Below are 20,382 nucleotides of genomic sequence, written 5' to 3'. Positions count from 1 at the left end.
CCAACTGTAAAAAATTATTTAACACAGAAATATTGGCCAAATAAATAGTCTGTCCAGTAAATGCCCTCAATACTTGGTCGGGCTCCTTTTGTATGAATGACGGCATGAATGTGGCATGGAGAGATCAGCCTGTGGCACTGCAGAGGTGTCATGGAGGTCCAGGTTGTATGATAGCAGCCTTCAGCTCATCTGCATTGTTGGGTCTAAGATCTCTCATCTTCCTCTTGACAATACACCATAGATTCTCCATGGGGTTAAGGTCGGGCGAGTTTCCTGGCCAATCAAGCACAGGGATACTGTGGCTATTAAACCAGGTCTTGGGACTTTTGGCAGTGTGGACAGGTGCAAAGTCCTGTTGGAAAATTAAATTTCCATATCCCAAAAAGTTGCAGGCAGAGGGGAGCATGAAGTGCTCTAGAATGTCATGGTAGACAACTGCGCTGACTTTGGTCTTGATAACACACAGTGGACCTACACCAGCAGATGACATGGCTTCCCACACCATCACTGATGGTGGAAACTTCACACTAGACCTCGTGCAGCTTGGATTGTGTACAGCGGCCTCTCCACTCTTCCTCCAGACTCTGGGACCTTCCACATGAAATGCAAAATGTACTTTCATCTGAAAACACCTTTGACCACTGAGCAACGGTCCAGAACTTTTTGATGATATTCTAATTTATTGCGATGCACAAGTATATTTGATATGACTGCAGTTAGTGATTTATAACAAGGTATTTTACTGCACAGCTACTCTGTGTTGTGGGGTGTTGTTTCTTTCACACACCATGCTTATCCTATGGTTTTTCCTCATCAAAGTTATTCTAAAAATATCAGAAAAACATTTGCAACATATACAATGAGAAATGCATCAAATGTCCGTCAAGGAGGCCGAAACCCTGGACAATGTGTGAAGAAAATCTACAGACGTATTATAGGAGAATAGTTTCATAGCATGTACAACAGATGGAGCAAGAGAGCTATCAAATGAGAATGAGATTATGTGTTCTTAGTGAGGAAGAAGGCGGTCACAGTGGACAGAACTGCTGAAACAAGGCAGCAACTAAGGTAAGGCAGTCTCCTGAGAACTCTTCTGTATTTGCTTTTGTATTCTTTGCCATAGGCTTTGTTTTGTAAGCGATTGCCTTTAAGCTCTAATAATATTTTGTGACTTATTTGCATTACGTGTTATGCTGTATTAGTATAACTGTGTGCTATGGTTATTAGGTAGCAGTTTTTTGAGCCAAACATTGCTACCTAATAACCTAGTGTGGATATAAAGGAGAGGAGGTATACCAGTCGTTCCTATATACTTTTCCTTCTTTAGGGCCCCTTCACACTACGGATAGGCTGCCTGATTCTGAATGTTGAAACACGGTCAGAATCAGCGCGCATAATGCAGATCCCATTCATTTCAATGGGGAGCCGGCATACGAGCGCTCCCCATTGAAATGAATGGGCTGCTTTTTACTCTACGAGCGCTCCCATTGAAGTGAAAGGGAAGCGCTCACGTGTACGGCTCGCCGTGTGAAGGGACCCGGCGCTCGGCTCCACCCAAGCCGTACACGCGAGCGCTTCCCATTCACTTCAATGGGAGCGCTCATAGAGTAAAAAGCAGCCCATTCATTTCAATGGGGAGCGCTCGTATCCCGGCTCCCCATTGAAATGAATGGGATCTGCTTTATACGGGCTGATTCTGACCGTGTTTCAACGTTCAGAATCAGGCAGCGTATCCGTAGTGTGAAGGGGCCCTTAGGCTCTACCACTGCCTATGGCTCAAAAAATTGACTTAAAATTTTTCATTATCTTCCAATTTGGTTATGTTTGTGGGAACTCTCCTGTAAGACAAAGGCATAGCGATAGCAATCACCCCTTACAACTGAAGGAGGTACCAGTATTGGTGGGGGCCCTTTTATAGATTTTGTGTTGGGGCTCAGGAGATTCAATATATGCCTCTGCTTGCAAATGTTGTCCTTGGCCAGATTCAAACCTAGGACTCCAGCACTGCTAACCACTGAGCCACCATGCTGCCCTAAGGCTGAGTTCACATGGAGTTTTTTGGACTGGATTTTGACGCGGAGGCCGCCTCAGAATCGGGGCCAAAAACTGGCTAGCCGCGAGTGGATGCCGGTGCAGTGCACTGGCATCCAGTCGCGGCCTTCTGCTCTGAATTAGGACTAAATGAATCTGCCTAGTTGAGAGGGAGTCTTGCGCCGCGGCAGATTGAGCCGTGGAACCTGCGGCAAGATAGGGCAGCAAAAAAACACTAGCGAGAAAAGAGAAGTGAACAGCTCCCATTGAAGTCAATGGGAGGCGTTTTTTAGAGCCAGATTCTGAGGTGGCTTCCACGTCAAAATCCGGTCCAAAAAACTCAGTGTAGACTCAGCCTAAGGTAAATAAGTAATTATATTGATGTCCCAGTAAAATAGATTCAGTTTTCCTCATCTCTGTTTGTCATTATCTGCAATTACATCTTTTGTCTCAGTAGAAAAGGGCCCCAAAGCAGTTGCTATGTATGCTACCAATTGCTATATATGCTACCAGTTGCTATGTATGCTACCAATTGCTATGTATGCTACCAGTTCCTATGTATGCTTCTATTGCATTGATCGATTAGTGAACATTCGTGAAGGAGTTGCAGAGCGACCAGGCGATCTTTGGTCATGAGAAGGGAGTTGCCATGTAGCATTAGCTAAAACATTGTATAAGTTGGTAATAGACATTGATAGCAAACAAGGATTTTATATGATGTTTTCCTTCATCTTTTTTCCCCACTAAGTATTAGCAACACCAATTATGTTTGTCTCTCTTGCTCAGCTGCAATAACATGCATATTTGGCATGACAGCTTTCCCATGTCTACACTCTGTTAAAAATGTGTTCTCTAAGGGCTCATGCACATTACCCAAGTGTGTGTACAGAACTGACACCATGTGGGGCAATAGACTAAGACTGGTCTTAATAAATTCTTCCTTATGTTTGCTGATAAAAAGTAGACTAAATACAAAATATAAGTATAGAATGTGGCATATGGCCAAATGTTAATATTTGCGATTGTGTAATATAGGCACTAGTATGCACTCGGCAGCACCAGGACAGTGTCTGTGTGACTGATGTGACAGCTGTATCCTTGTGGGCGTACCAAGTGGGTGGAAAAATACAGACACTGCATCGGCAGCTTTGATGGTTGATGCCTCCATGCACAGGTCCATATTTCATGGCTCCAACTGCAGCCAACTGGGCAGCCACAATGTTGGAACCCTCAACCTCCTGGGGGGCTGGCTTCACTTCACTGCCTGGATCCATGACCTCACTCCCTGCTCTGTTTTGGCATCCAGTACCTCTGGAGCTGGCATCACTTTTAACCCTTCTTCTTGCTTCCCATGCACTTCAATGACTTCTATGGATCGTGCCAAGTTGTCACATAGGCATTTGCCAATGGTGGCAATATGACTGTTCCACTATGCCTGACACCACACTCTTCCACAGGCAACTCTTCGCTGTGTGCAGCCTGTTTTCTCCAACCCTTGCAAGTCACCCATAGCCGCCCAATGGCGGTAAGGGTTCAGACAAAGATTTTGCTCCTCACTGACCTGACATAGTTGGAACTCTTCACTCGCATACAGTGACAGGATTTATACGGTGGTTGTAAGTTGGAACCAGTTCACAAGATGACAGGGGGATGTAGGGAATGCATTGCTTACTACAGATGAACCTGCCCTCTTATTCACAAGCGTTTCAGTTCTTGAAACTTGAATGGGGTCTTTGGCTTCTCTTTCTAAGCTGTCTGATACTTTTTTTTAAGCTGGTCACGCTCCAAACTATCACCCTACCAGGGCATTGTCAATCTCAGTCTGCCTGTTGGAATCTTTTCATAATGAACTACTCGCCCAGGGCACCATCCTTATCATGAATTTACCATGCACACCTGCGACACTATCCCTCCTAGGTAAGGGGATAATCGTACATATCAGGGAGAGTGTGTGCCTACATAGGCAGTACGGAGACTTACAAGTCACTCCTGCTCCGCTAGGGATTCTGGGTAAAAAATATGCAGATCTATTCTCCAGGATGTAATTAGGAGAACAGTGCACTCTGTATGCCGTCCTCTAGAGGGCAGCATCCTTAACATCATGCATGACTCAGTTAAAAAGCCTACTGACATGATGGGGATTTAATTGCCAAATTAGTATTTCTATTCCAAAAGGAACAGATTCCCAGCTATGGACAGTGCTGTTTCGGCCTATTGGGCCTCCTCAGCATAGCGCAGGGATACTGATTTGGCAGAGTGAGAGACTATAGATCAGGGTCAGGGGATAATCGTACACAACAGGGAGAATGTGTGCCTACATAGGCAGTACGCCCTCTAGAGGGCGGCATACAGAGTGCACTGTTCTCCTAATTACATCCTGGAGAATAGATTTGCATATTTTTTACCCACTATCCCTCCTAGGCATTTATCTAGTACATACACACTTAGTCCTGCCTAGGAATTTCACTTGGCCCACATGGCAACTAATAGATAAAGGATAAGGGAAAGGGAGAACACAGACCATATACGAAGAAACAAATGTCTCAAATAAGAAAGTCTCTCTTTAAGTGTGAACCACTCATGTATGCTTGTAGTGGCTATGACTAAGGAACTTAGCGTTCCAAAATGCGTCAGCCATGACGCCAACTCTATATCACTATCTTTTGGAAATACTCATATTCCATCTTTATGACATTGTACTGTTTTAAATGGACCGAATAAAAGTTTTAAATTTTTATCCGCGGCTGCTGGACTTCTCTTTCTTCTCCACATGGCAACTACCCAGGAATTTTACTTGGCCCAACCCCAGACTGCACCACCCAGGAATTTGTCAGACCACCACACCTGGTGCTGGAGATCAGAGGATCTAACAAATGGCAGTCACCCAATTCTCTGTTAGGAGCTGAAACAGGGCCCTACATTGACCCAAGCACATATACCCACAAAGGATTTACCCATTTTCTTTGTTTTTAGCACATCATGGCTAAGACGGTGGCTATTATTGGTGCAGGCTGCAGTGGACTCGCTGCCATTAAAGGCTGCCTGGAAGAAGGTCTGAGCCCCACATGCTTCGAGAAAAGTGATGACATTGGTGGACTATGGAGATACACAGTAAGTAGAACTGCATGCTGAGAAACGTGACATTTTTGTACAACATGATTAAACTTTGGAATAAAATGTGAAAGTTCAATTATTATCAAGATTTCAATAGGATTAGCCAGAGTAAAGGTTAAACAAAACGTTGCCAATTTCAGCAGGTAAACCTTGAGTATCTGATCTGGCGAAATCTCTTCACCCGGCTGGGGTTTAAACTTCCATAGTCAGAAAGATCAAAGTAGTCTATAGGACAGATCAATGAACACAGCAGATATTTGTAGAAATTAAAGGACTGATACATTGTATCTTTATCCTGGTTTTATATATGATGTGAAATTTATACCCTGGTGGGCAAGATGAGCAGGCACTGTGCTCAGCTATAAGGGGTACAACATTATCATGTGTTGGCATGGAATAAGGCCTCATAGATTGGTAATGTCACATGGAAAAGTCAGTACAAAGGTACACACAGTATCTTCATGGATATGGATAATATGTAAAATATTCTGATTTGAAATTTTTGACTGATTTCTTTTTTTAATGTAGATTGTGAGCCCCACATAGAGCTCACAATGTAAATTTTTCCATATCAGTATGTCTTTTTTGGAATATGGGATGGAGATCCACGCAAACACGGGGAGAACATACAAACTCCTTGCAGATGGTTTTTTTGCCCTTGGTGGGATTTGAACAACAGAATTCCAGTGCTGCAAGGCTGCATTGCTAACCACTGAGCCACCGTGTGGCCCTACAATTTTTGACTGATTTCTATTGATCAAAATTGATTATTATTTTTAACCATAAATGTAAAAATTTACAAAACCAATGGCACTGAAACTATGGCTCAGTCTTTACCTTTATCTCCGTGACTATATGTAAAATTATCCCTTACCATGATGAATAACAGAGACTCTATATAATCTGGCCTAATGACTTACAGGAAATGGTGGAGGACAGAAGAGCAAGTCTATATAACTGTGTGGTAACCAACGTTTCCAAAGAGATGATGTGTTATACAGACTTCCCAATGCCGGAAGATTTCCCAACGTATCTGCACCATTCCAAGGTCCTGGAGTACTTAAGACTTTATGCCGAACATTTCAGTCTCCTAAAGTATATCCAGTTCAAGGTGAGGCCTTCGTAAGTCTTCGGCACGGTTCCCACGGAGTAACGCGGCGCTCAGTCTGACACGTAAACACGTGTCAGAGTGAGCGCTTCAAAACAGAATCCCTTTGACTTCAATGGGTTCTGTTTAACGCGCGTAAGACATTGAAATCAATGGGTTAAAAAGCCTCCCATTGATTTCAATGTGTAGCGCGCGTAAGACGGAACCCATTGAAATCAATGGGATTCTGTTTTGAAGCGCTCACTCTGACACGTGTTTACGTGCCAGATTGAGCGCCGCGCTACTCCGTGGGAACGGGGCCTTCCAGTGAGTGGAAGTAATCCTTAAGTATTTGCCATCCGATTCTGCTGCGCTTTTTTTTTTTCTACATTTTTTTACTTAATGTTTAGAGTAAGGCCAGTTGCAGACGACCGTGGCTCTGAATTAAAGGCATGGGTGGCGCAAGGGGGACAGGTGGATGTCACCATGTGCCGCCTGTGCATCGGCCATGCTTTCGCGGCCCTTTCATGGAGTCATGAAAGTCATGGAAGCAGGGCCGCAAAGTAGGACAGGAATAGGACCTATCCTATCTGATGTGACCTGAACTCTCGGCCCGCACACGTGACCGTGTAATTCTTTGTGATGTGTACGAGCCCATAGAAATTAATGGGTCATGGTGCTATCCAAGAAAACACAGATAGCACACTGATCTCGACCATGGTCATCTGCAAGAAACCTTAGGCAATGGTTTCACTAAGGGGGCGTTCACACTACTGTTGGGTGTATGGTAAGACCCACATCAGGGAGGTCAGCTGGGTAAATAAGGCCTGATATAGTCTGTGTGTGAGGACTGGCAAGTATAGCACCAAACTGACAGAGCTGACCTGTCCAGACTGAACCTACACAGCAGGTACTGTGCCACCCATTGTTGTTGCCAAGGCGGGAGTCCAGTAGCCAGGTTCCTGGATAGTCAGGGAACAGTTTGCTTATGTTTAGTTAGTTCTCAGCTGAGAAGACTTTTGTTTTGGTTATTTGTGCCTTTGCAAAAGCAGTTAATACACTGCAAGTGAATAAAGCCTGAACTTGTGTGCAACCCAGTCTCTGTGTCCCTGTTTCCTGCACTGCTACTGAGCATCTACCTGAGCGATTCCCCACATGTCCTACAGCTATTTGATCTGCCTTCTTACTATCTGAACAGGGACCCGTTTTGCATACACTAGGACAATGTAGATGCTCTCCAGAGGTGTAGCTAAGCTTTTCTTCACAATGTATTACACCGATAACACACAAGACTATGGACAAGTTAACATTATGACAATAGTATCAATTGTAAACTGCGCTGCTTCTTTAGGCCATACTTACACACATGTTGAAATTTATCTTTTTATATTTTTACATATTAATTCCAATCATCAAAATTGGGCTTTTTGCATACAGTATTTAGTCTAGAAGGAAGTCTTATTTGTAATGCTGTTTATTTCTATTTTCTTTTAGACTGAAGTGTGCTTGGTGACAAAGAGCCCAAGTTTCTCCAAGACAGGTCAATGGGAGGTTACAATAGAGAAGAATGGTGTAAAGAAGATGGAGTGTTTTGATGCTGTTTTGGTCTGCAATGGCCATCATGTAGAGCCATACTTACCTTTAGAGTCTTTCCAGGGTAAATTACTAGGAGTCTAGAACAAGTTAGTACATGTAATAAGGGTGGTATTGTTAGGAAATTGCTAGGACAGCAATTCCCCAGTAGCTGCTGGAAACCCTGGGAAAGGGGCACAAGAGGCCCCACTATCCCTTCCTGCTTGCCTGGTCCTATCCGAGGTAATAGGCGACAACTGGGCGACGGGCCCTACCTATATACGTGAAAACGCAGCCAAGACAAACAACAACAAAGGGAGGTCAGTTAGCCAAGGGTCAGTAACAGTCGAGCAATGCAGTGTCAAATCGATATCCAAGAGAGTAGTCAATAGGGAAAGCCAGATGTCAAGAATCAGAATACAAGAATAAACAGCAAGAGAAAGGCCAGCATGCACAAGGCAATAGCAAGCACCAATGTGAATGTGAACCAAGAATAAATAGGGAGGAAGAACCCGCCCTGGAGTTGATAGGTAGACAGGCTGTCAATCACAGGGCAAGACTAGAATTAACCACCTCATGAACAGAGGCAAACAAGGGCAGAAGACGGGTGTGGTGGAAATTCAATTACAGAACTAGAGCCATGTTCACATAGTGCAACCAAAAACTCTAAGCAAGGAATGAAACTGCACACGCCTCCTTCACCGCAGCATGCGAGCAGAGGGTGGCGCAGTGACCTGAACAGGCAGAGACGTTACAGGTATTATATGTACAATAGTGAGTTTGGGTACTGTTTAATGTACAAGTTGCTGTGTTGCACTCCCAGATGTAGCTTGGATACAAAAATAGAAGCTAACCATTATTGGTACCTGCAGGTGCCAATATGACTACTAATGACTACTGTATACAGACAATCCTATATTTTTTACCGTTGTCCTGTCTTCGATATTAAGTATCCCATTGGGTACAGCAGTGTATCCTATGTGTAGCCCAGCCCACCACCAAATAGTTGCAATATATAACAAGGAAGTATAAAGCAGATGGACATAGGAAAGAAGGAAGACATTATATCAATGCATTAACATCTATACCATGTACGATATACATAAAGGGATAGGTAGAGAAGGAATAGAGACTTGTAATGTTTTTGGATTTGTATTTAATTGACTTCTCCGGAATATTTTCAGGTATTCATGATTTTAAAGGACATTACATCCATAGCCGTTTTTACAAGAAATATGAAAAATATCGCGGGAAGACCGTATTGATTGTAGGAGTTGGCAATTCAGCTGGAGACATTGCTGTGGAAATAAGTGGCGTAGCTAAGCAGGTAAAGTCTATATTTTCCATAACTGGATCATATTTTGTAGACTCAGGAAACAATTAGGAAGACCGGCAGCTAACAAGACATGAACAAAACATTATCTCTGTTCTCCTTTTCAGGCCTGGATGTCTAGGGCCCACCAGTAAAATTGGTTCTAGGGGCCCGTCCTATTGCTACTGGTGTACATGCCCTAAAAAAGTCACGCCACTTTCCTGGTTCCATAAGATTTATCATCATTTATATCAGTTTTCTCAGGGAATAAGGGCCTGTTCAGACAGTGGAAAATTAATAGTTCCCCATGACGAAAAGTCAAAGCAAAGCCTTTTAATGGCTCTACATGGTATAATGCACCCCTTACTGGCCCCCACATGGTATACTGCGCCCTTTCTTGGCCCCTACAGCCTAGTAAAACCTGCTATTAAATTACCAATCCCTGCTCTTGCCCATGGCAGCCCCCTCCACATCTTCTTCAGCCTTTAGCCTCCAGGGGGCCTTGTTACAATATGATATGCATCTCACAGGACCCCCTGGAGGTTTGAAGGGTGAGTGGAGAAGGCCATGGGAAGGAGTGTGATTGGTAGGTAAAAAGCAGCCGTTAGTTGCTGAATTAATCCAGTGGGTAGTGGCCTAGTTAATGTATGGGGGGCACTTACTGTTTCGGGGCCTATAAAGGGAGCCCATACTGCAATAACGCCTGTAGGGGGCTGTAAATGGGGCATTATACTGTGTGAGGTCATTATATGGAATGGGTGGTCAGGATAGAGTGCGTTATATGGTGTGTTGGCCAAGAAAGGGGATGTTATACTGTGTAGTATGCAAGGAAAGGGTGAGTTATACCATGTGGCTGCCACGAATGGAGACTTATACCAGGTGGGGGCCAGAAAATAGGGCATTATACCATGGAGGGGGGGGGGTAGTAAAGGAGGCTTTATACCATGGGACGGCCAACAAAGTGGGCTTTAAACTGTGTTGGGGCCAGGAAAGGGTTCGTTATATGGTGTGAGGGGTCACAAAACTATGAGTCTTCCATGTGGGGAACAATAAAGAGGACTTTATACTGTGTAGGAGCAGTGAACAGTGAGTGAAGATCATGCTTTGTATGTGACCTTAAGGGGACTTTATACTGTATAGCGAAACTAAGAGGGCATTATACTGTAAGGGCAATGTATTGTGTTTGGGCTCTAACAGTACATTGTACTGTGTGAAAAGTACTGTATTAAAGGGGCGTTATACCGTGTGAGGACAATACACAGTGTTGGCCGATCTAAAATGGCATTATACTGAGTGACATCATATTATTTGGGAGCACTAAGCTGTGCAAGTGGGTCATCATATTATGTGGTAAGTGTGCAAGCACTCGGAGCATTAGACTGTGTGGGAGACACTGATGGAGCATCATACTCTGTGGTTACGTGTCTATTTGGGAGCACGCAGGGTGCATAATACTGTTTGGGAGGATTTCAGTAGGCACAATGTGGTATTGAATGACTAAGGAGGCATATATGTGCTTTATACTATATGGCGGCACTAAAGGCACAATTTACTCCGTGGAAAGGACTAAGGGAACAGCATACTGTGTGAGTAGGCAGTGAGGTAGGATCAAATATTGAGGGGGTCACCAAGGGGGCATTATATGTGTGGTGGCACTAAGGGGTGTTATACTGTGTGGAACAAAGGTTGTATAACATTGCAGGGGCACTAACGAGGCATTATACTTGTTTTGGGGCACTGGGATGTATTGGGCTAGCATACTACGGTATGTGTGAGGCATTAAGATGGCATCAAACTGTGTGCCATCATACCATGTAGGTGGCAATAAGGGGATATTATACGATGTGGGCGTACTATGTGGCATTATACTTTGTATGGGGTAGAATCCATTATGATTGTGAGTGTACTTAGGAGACAAATGGGTCATTATATTGTGTGGGCTGGCTAAGGGGGTATTTTACTGTGAAGCGGAGCTAAGTGAGGATCATTACTGTGAGGGAGCACTAAGGAGGCATCATCACTCTGTGAGGACCTATACTATGTGTCATACAAAGAGGGCGCTGTGCAAGTATGTGGGGGCACTAATGGGCACTATTGTTGTGTATTACACAAAGAATGGTACTATTATTTTTTGGAAACACAGAGGGGCCAACAAGGATTAACAGGGTATTCTCCTAGCAGAATTTTGTGGCTGAAATAAGAATACCCATGTCTCTGGCACCTGAGGTGGAGTTATGGAAATAACTTTGCATGGCTGTTTTACGCTGTTTCCAGAAGTCCCATAAAGGTAGATAGGAGTTACACAAACAGTGTGACATAGTGAGCTACACTGTTTCTGCAACACTAGAATTTTGCACCCAACAGACTGTTTTGCTAGATCATTGGGGCTGTTTCAGAACACACAGGAAGGCTAAACCTCTGCTGACTGTACATTATAATAGATGTTGGATTATATTTATGTTCTTGAATAGATCTAAACCTTGGATTTTGTTTCAGGTATATGTAAGTACCAGACAGGGGACCTGGGTATTAAGCCGCATTTCTTTTGATGGTCTGCCCATAGATATGGCCCTCACGTCACGCTTTGCTTTCTGGATCAGTAGTTCTTTACCTGCTGGACTGTTACATAAACTTCATGCGAAGCAAATGAACAGCTGGTTCGATCATGCAAATTATGGCTTACAGCCTGAAGATATGTAAGTTCTAGATAAATGTGTGACTTTTCTGGACTTTTTTAGTGTCCTTGTATGGTCATACCAGCCCCTGGGCATGGTGGCAATAGTCTTACTTGGCTATGGCCAACACTGTAGTCCTCAAGGGTTAATGTTGTGCCTGTCTGGCTGGCCCTCATAGAGCAGCTGTCCGGTGACATGGGCCCCTTGTAGGCTGCCTACCAGAGCTTCTCTCGGCAGAGGAAGGTATACACATTATGGACACCCACTCTGTTTACTGCGTTTTAGATGTTCACAGCAGACAGGATGACACATGCAACTGAACAGTAGAAGTAGAACCGGTGGTCAGATCTTCAGACCATAGCAAAGGACGTCAGACTAGTGTGTTGTGTAGGAATCTGTCAGTTCGCTGGTCCCATTTCACTTACCTATGAAATCCATAACTCTATAGCTCAAGCTACTGCTCCCTCAAGCAAGTGCTCAAAACCCCTACCACCTCCATGCATGGGAATGGTCACTTGTATAGTGTGCACCTTTCCACCCTGGATAGCCTGATGTCACTGGGTTGCATGGCACGAGAGATGCACACAACCATCTCTAGCAGGGCAATCCTTGGGCGCAACGCAGTTCCTTCTATCAAAAGTAATCACACAGTTTGGCTTCCTCAAACCTCCAAAGCAGCAAGCACACAATGACCTTCATCAGTTAAAGTGACATGTACTCATCTACACAACACACAATTTTGATGCACCTTGTCCCATCTTAAGCCAAACCTCATTTCACACTAAGACAAGCCTCGTTCCAAGCCATACTCCACTGTCATTTGAGCCATATGGTTTTATTGCTTCGGACCTTTGGTAATTTTAGCTAAATGAATTAAATATATTTATATTAAAAAGGGGACATTGGAATTGTGAAAATATTTCTATACAGGCTCTCCTACAAAAATTTTTTTTTTATAAAGGTACATGATTTAAATGGTTCCAAAACGAATCCATTTACTGATGTCTGTGTTTGTGATCTATCCATTCTTTTCTGGTCCTCAGCTGTGTCATGTGACCAGAAATACTACTTTTCATTTGACACACGATCTTATGTATGGGCTTGAAGTTGGGTTCTCTGCTCATTTATTATGTTATTGCTGGTCACATAACATAACTGAGGACCAGAAGGGACTGAATAACTTAAAAATACAACAACTGGTAAAATTACATGTGAATCTTCTTCAATTGACATCGCATGCATATCTAACAGAAACTTGAATTCACATTCATTACATAAATAATTCAGAAATTTTTCCCATCTCCTTTGACTTGACAGGTCTTTTTTAAAAGAACCAATGGTTAATGACCACTTCCCAAGCCAAATCTTATGTGGAGCAATAAGAATAAAGCCACACATCAGAAAGTTTACCGAGTCATCTGTTATTTTTGAAGATGGATCTATTGTGGATGGTTTGGAGGAAGTTATATTTGCAACGGGATATAGCATCTCATTTCCATTTCTTGATGACTCCATCATCAGAGTGAATGATAACGACAATAACATTACTCTGTATAAGAATGTTTTCCCGCCTTACCATGAGAAACCCACTTTGGCATTTATAGGGCTTGTCCAACCTCTTGGATCTCTCCTTTCATCATCTGAACTTCAAGTCCGCTGGGCAACCAGAATATTTAAAGGTTTGGGTTTTTTTGTTGTTGTTTAAAGGGGTTGTCCATTATCAGCAAATAAATGTTATTGCCTGTATAGTAAAAAGTTATACCGACTTCCAATATACTTTCTGTATCAATTCCTTGTGGTTTCTAGATCTCTGTTTACTGTCATTCTTTGTTTACTTCTATTATATAAAAGTCAATCCATGGTGATGTGAAAGATGATCCATGGTCATGTGATGGACAGTAGGTGATCATGTGATGTACACACAGCTCTTTACAGTCATCACAGTAATCATAGTTCTGTCATGTAACGAATTGTCCATCACATGACCATGAACTGTCCATCACATGACCATGAACTGTCCATCACATGACCATGAACTGTCCATCACATGACCATGAACTGTCCATCACATGACCATGGACTGTCCATCACATGACCATGGACTGTCCATCACATGACCATGGACTGTCCATCACATGACCATGAACTGTCCATCACATGACCATGAACTGTCCATCACATGACTATGGACTGACTTTTATACAGTCCCCAACAGTTTGTTCCATATAGCCAACTATCAACTAAGGTTGGTCAAAACCAAAATCTGTTGTAAAATTAGATTTTTGATGGTCAAAAATGTTTATGTTGTTCTTTCCAGACCCAGCCTTAATGTTTTTTTTTCATACTTTTTCTTATTCATGAATTCACTTATACAATACTTATTTTCTTAAAATAAAACAGTTATAGATTATAGGGGTGAATCTGCTCACATTGTATCGTCATAATACTCTAATTATACGTTCAATACTTTTATGCTAAGTGGTTTAAAAAGGTGAAGAAAAATTACAATAATCGTTTACAGTCTATAAAATCTTATTTTGTTACAGGGACTTCACAATTACCATCTGTGGCAAAAATGGAAGCCCACTTTAAGAAAACTACAGAACATAGGAGAAAGTGGTGAGTTTCTACACTGTTATATACAGTAGCAAAATTTTACTGATACTTAAACTAAACTCTGGCACAGAACATTAAATCAACTCTTTCAATGGCTTTTGAAATCCATCCAAAGTTGATGTGGACTCCCCTTCATGCAAAGCAAGTCAGTTTGCTGAAGCCATGTTTTCTAAAATTCTAAATATTACCTACATTTAATATAGCAGCAAGACATTAATGGAGTTGTCCAGGAATACGGCTTTTATGACCTTTTCTTAGGATACATAATAAATACCTGATTGTTGGGGCAGCCACTATCAGCTGTACGGGGTTGGTTCCATCAATGCAGTTCATCTCCCATCGATATGACCAGACAGCCTTTCAGTGATCATGAATTTATGGCCTATCTTATGGATTGGCTATAAAATCCATATTCCCAAAAAATCCCTTTAAATAACTTACTATCACAAATCTCCAGGCAGTAAAAAAAAACAGTTGGGCTGGTGATTTACCAGTCTAGAGGCAACTCTATTTAGATCCCAACTAAACCAACAATTTCTGTCTACCCAGTGGATGGTTGATAACTGCTTCTTGCTGAAATTACCCTTAAAGTCAAGCTAAGAGGTAAATTAATGGAGGCAAAATACCAGGTAGATTAGATGAGGACTGATGAACCCAGAAGAGTTATTAGAGAATCCTAGAAGACTAAACCCAATTCTGATGAGAGTTTATACATCTTGTTTAGAACTTTAAATGATACATTTCTTGAACTACACTTTATATATAATTAAATACAGATATAAAGGTGAGGTTCTTAGTGCACCGATTGGTGAATTGTGCGAGCCCATTTGTTACGTCAAGGCAACTTCATTCAGATGGGTCCCTACACTAAGACTATATATATATATATATATATATATATATATATATATATATATATATATATATATAATAAATATAACAAAATATATACTCCTCCTATAGTCAAGACTCCAAAAAACAAGTTTTTAGAGACTTCACTTCAATAGTTAGTATAAAAGAAAGTAATCTCTTCTCCTATATATAAAGTGTTAATGTAGAGATCCATCATAATAAGTCCACTAGGTGGTTGACACACATTGTATATAGAGATTCCTATTACCTTACTATACAGCACATATACAGGTTATACATAAAAGGCATATATGTATTGTGGGGAAGTTAGCTCGGTAGAAGCAGTGGTGCAGACCCAAACAGTCAAGACAGCGACACACACAATGCAGCAAACTGTTTTAGAAAAATAACAGGAAAATAAATAAACCTTGACTTCAGGCATAAAATAAACCAAACAAAATTAAAGACTTAACGTCAGACAAAAACAAAATAAATTCCTGCTCGTCCGAGCCACTAGCTAAACAGAACGGATACCTTAACTATACATGCAGCTTACTACCGGCCACACAAACAAAGCAGGATCAATATTGTCTCACCGGACTCAGGGTTACAGGACAGAACCATACACCTCCTTTCGCCTCATGGAACTGCCATGAACTGCAGGCTCTGCAGCCTTTTATGGGTCGGTAATGAGCCAAGGATCTACACCTAGGCTGAGGCCTACTACAGATCTGCCTTGGACCACACATATGTTAGAAACCTGGGGCTGATATACAGTCCTATGAAAAAGTTTGGGCACCCCTATTAATCTTAATCATTTTTAGTTCTAAATATTTTGGTGTTTGCAACAGCCATTTCAGTTTGATATATCTAATAACTGATGGACACAGTAATATTTCAGGATTGAAATGAGGTTTATTGTACTAACAGAAAATGCGCAATATGCATTAAACCAAAATTTGACCGGTGCAAAAATATGGGGACCTCAACAGAAAAGTGACATTAATATTTAGTACATCCTCCTTTTGCAAAGATAACAGCCTCTAGTCGCTTCCTGTAGCTTTTAATCAGTTCCTGGATCCTGGATGAAGGTATTTTGGACCATTTCTTTCTACAAAACAATTCAAGTTCAGTTAAGTTTGATGGTCGCCGAACATGGACAGCCCGCTCTCAAATGATCTGAAAACAAAGATTGTTCAACATAGTTGTTCAGGGGAAGGATACAAAACGTTGTCTCAGAGATTTAACCTGTCAGTTTCCACTGTGAGGAACATAGTAAGGAAATGGAAGACCACAGGGACAGTTCTTGTTAAGCCCAGAAGTGGCAGGCCAAGAAAAATATCAGAAAGGCAGAGAAGAAGAATGGTGAGAACAGTCAAGGACAATCCACAGACCACCTCCAAAGAGCTGCAGCATCATCTTGCTGCAGATGGTGTCACTGTGCATCGGTCAACTATACAGCGCACTTTGCACAAGGAGAAGCTGTCAGGGAGAGTGATGAGAAAGAAGCCGTTTCTGCACGTACGCCACAAATAGAGTTGCCTGAGGTATGCAAAAGCACATTTGGAGAAGCCAACTTCATTTTGGAAACAAAGATTGAGTTGTTTGGTTATAAAAAAAGGCGTTATGCATGGCGTCCAAAAAGAAACAGCATTCCAAGAAAAACACATGCTACCCACTGTAAAATTTGGTGGAGGTTCCATCATGCTTTGGGGCTGTGTGGTCAATGCCGGCATCGGGAATCTTGTTAAAGTTGAGGGTCGCATGGATTCCACTCAGTATCAGCAGATTCTTGAGAATAATGTTCATGAATCAGTGACGAAGTTGAAGTTACGCCGGGGATGGATATTTCAGCAAGACAATGATCCAAAACACCGCTCCAAATCCTCAGGCATTCATGCAGAGGAACAATTACAATGTTCTGGAATGGCCATCCCAGTCCCCAGACCTGAATATCATTGAACATCTGTGGGATGATTTGAAGCGGGCTGTCCATGCTCGGCGACCATCTAACTTAACTGAACTTGAATTGTTTGTCCAAAATACCTTTATCCAGGATCCAGGAACTAATTAAAAGCTACAGGAAGCGACTAGAGGCTGTTATCTTTGCAAAAGGAGGATCTACTAAATATTAATGTCACTTTTCTGTTGAGGTGCCCATACTTTTGCACCGGTCAAATTTTGGTTTAATGCATATTGCACATTTTCTGTTAGTACAATAAACCTCATTTCAATCCTGAAATATTACTGTGTCCATCAGTTATTAGATATATCAAACTGAAATGGCTGTTGCAAATACCAAAATATTTACAACTAAAAATGATTAAGATTAATAGGGGTGCCCAAACTTTTTCATAGGACTGTATCTGGACTCCAGCACCCTGCCTGCCACCTTCTCACACTATATAGAAATGTAGAAAGCTTTGGTTTGACTCAACAATTGTCAACTTGACTGTTGAGTTAATACTTCCTACATCTTTATATATCATATATACGCTCACCTTACACAAACTTTAGATATGTCCTGTGGACAGTAAGGAGATAAATGTCCAATTGCTGGTGGCCTGATAGCCAGCAATCAGTTTGCAATGTGTATGTGCTGTGCTGTGAAAGGGCAGCTGTTCTAATGTTCTGTAGATTATCAGTATGTTTAACAATATCACTGTATGAGTGTCAAGCCATGAATCAAATTGGGGTAGTTGTGCACCCCTGGGCAGGAAAGATGCCCTGCATTTCCTGCTGCCCCTTTTCCTGGCTCTTCACAGAAATCACTTAAGTTATGCAATGTATTCCCAGTATGTTTTTATTGGAGGAGGTGGTCTGTAGTGAGGAAACGGGAAATTAGATACAGTGATCTCAAATTAGAATACAAGGCAAACAGGAAATGGAGCGAAGAATTATTTGGCATTGCGAAAGATTTAGCTGTAGATTATGTAGTTAACTATTTTACAAAAGAGTCAATTTTAGCTCCATGTATGAAATATGTTTGCAGTAAGCATTGAGGGGGATCAAAAGTCCCTCTAGCACATAAAATATACTGCTGTTGTTTCGCAGGATAGAGAGGGGGTTGCAAGCAAGGGCTTAACTATTGGGGTAGCAGCGGTAGAGGCTGCCACAGGGACCGGGACATTAGGGAGCCCAGCGACAGCCGGCACTGCTGCGTTTTGTTTTTTTTAATAGACCGTAACCGGCTGGAGTAACTCCAGCAGGTAAGGGGCACTACTTACTTACCAGTCCTGGCTCCTGCTCACAGCCGCCGACGCTGCTCTTTCTCTGGAGGCCGCTTTGCGCTGGAGCCGGGATCGGTAAGTAAGGCCACGGCCCCCACAAACGCAATTATTATACTTGGGGGGGGGGGGGGGATAGGTCAGACCCCAAAGTATAATGATTGGAGGTGAGAGAACATGAAAAAATGTTACTTTCCTCTCCTGGCTCAGGCCTCTCTGACGTCACATGGGCCGGGGGTGGTGTCCTTATATGTCGTAACGCAAACCCTGGCTCTAGTGATGTCCTGTACATCATTGAAGATGGCCAACATCAGCAGGGACTGCACTGCAGCCAGGGAGAGGTAAGTAATAGAGATGAGCGAGTACTGTTCGGATCAGCCGATCTGAACAGTACGCTCGCATAGAAATTAATGGACGTAGCTGGCACACGGGGAGTTAAGCGGCCGGCCGACGTCAAAGCGGAAGTACCAGGTGCATCCATTCATTTCTATGGAGCGTGCTGTTTGGATCGGCTGATCCGAACAGTACTCGCTCATCTCTAGTAAGTAATAGTATTTTTTATGTTTGTATCTTCCCCTGAGTCTCTGATATTATACTCTGGGGTCTCTTCAGACCACAGAGTATAATAATTGTTCATGGGTGGTCCACAATGAGGCATAATACTGTGTGCAAGGGCCACTATGGGGATAATACTGTATGCAGGGGCGACTATGGGGATAATACTGTGTGCAGGGGCTACTATGGGGATAATACTGTGTGCAGGGGCCACAATGAGGCATAATAGTGCATGCAGGAATGCGAGGACGGAGAGGTTTGTCTTTAGGTCAGTGTCTTCGGTGGGGGTTGGTCGGGGAGGGGGCCTCATGCCAAAAGTTTGCCCCGCCATTCCTAGTTATGCGACTGGTTGCAAGTGTTTAGTTATAAATGGCAGAGGATGCAATCTGCACCAGGGTGTCTGGGGGAAGGGGACACATTGCTGAACCCCCTGGGACACAGATGGAAGATCCCTTTATACATTTCTCATGGACCCAAGGAAAGGAGAAGATGAAGTAATGAAAATGGATGTTTTTATATTTTGTTCATTTTCTAAGTTTATTGATCTTTTAAAGATTTTGCTCTGCAGTCTAGGTGTTCCTGGTTACCATATGACTTAGCCTTGTGTGTTATACAGTAACTCATGTGTAATTACAGTAAATGTATTCTACCCCTTTAAATAACCCATTCTGATTTATGTCTCCTCAGTTTTGGAAAAGGCAGAAGCCAAACTTTACAAACGTACTTTATTGAGTACATGGATGAAGTAGCGGTGGAGATTGGTATTCGCCCCAATATTATGCGTCTATTAATCACAGATCCTAAATTAGCTCTGAAGGTTTTCTTTGGTCCCTGCACACCCTACCAGTATCGTCTAAAAGGTCCTGGCAAATGGAGCGGAGCAAGAAATGCAATCCTGACCCAATGGAGCCGAACCATAAACCCAGCCAGGACTCGTGTTGTTCAGAAATCTACAGACTCTAGACCAACTATTAGAAATATTTTTGTCCTGTGTGGCCTGACAACAGCAATTTTTATAGGATTTTATTGTGTAAGATATAAACCACTGAGAGCCCCGTCCTGGATTCTGTGTCATTAGACAAGTTGATGTTTTACATTCATTATTACGCTAGGTTCACACCTGCATTGGGTTTTCCGTTCCTATATGGACCAGAAAAACCGTAACCCAACATGGTTAAAAAGCGTATACCTGACCCCATAGATTATAATAGGGTCAGCTGGGTTTCCACCCAAAAAATACAGGACTTTTTTCTCTGCATATTTTGAGTGGAATGAGGGACAGAATCCCCAAACACTGATTGAATGCAGATGTAAACCCAGCATCTCTAGTCTGCTATTATT

At 42.4% G+C, this 20,382-nt stretch overlaps 1 protein-coding gene across 1 annotated transcript; it reads left to right on the top strand.

The window, feature by feature from the left end:
* Window positions 1-1,024: 1,024 nt before the first annotated feature.
* On the top strand, window positions 1,025-20,119 carry LOC142217861 (dimethylaniline monooxygenase [N-oxide-forming] 2-like). The gene is made up of 9 exons (XM_075286182.1): window positions 1,025-1,068; window positions 5,005-5,142; window positions 6,068-6,256; window positions 7,727-7,889; window positions 8,989-9,131; window positions 11,613-11,812; window positions 13,109-13,470; window positions 14,338-14,410; window positions 19,729-20,119. The coding sequence occupies exons 2-9, from the start codon at window positions 5,011-5,013 to the stop codon at window positions 20,117-20,119; spliced, it is 1,653 nt and encodes a 550-aa protein (XP_075142283.1). The 5' UTR covers window positions 1,025-1,068; window positions 5,005-5,010.
* The last annotated feature ends 263 nt before the right edge of the window (window positions 20,120-20,382 follow it).

The sequence above is a fragment of the Leptodactylus fuscus genome, chromosome 9 (genome assembly GCF_031893055.1).
Source record: "Leptodactylus fuscus isolate aLepFus1 chromosome 9, aLepFus1.hap2, whole genome shotgun sequence".
Taxonomy (NCBI): domain Eukaryota; kingdom Metazoa; phylum Chordata; class Amphibia; order Anura; family Leptodactylidae; genus Leptodactylus; species Leptodactylus fuscus.
The sequence above is the reverse complement of the archived record's forward strand: the minus strand, read 5'-3'. Positions and strand labels throughout refer to the sequence as shown.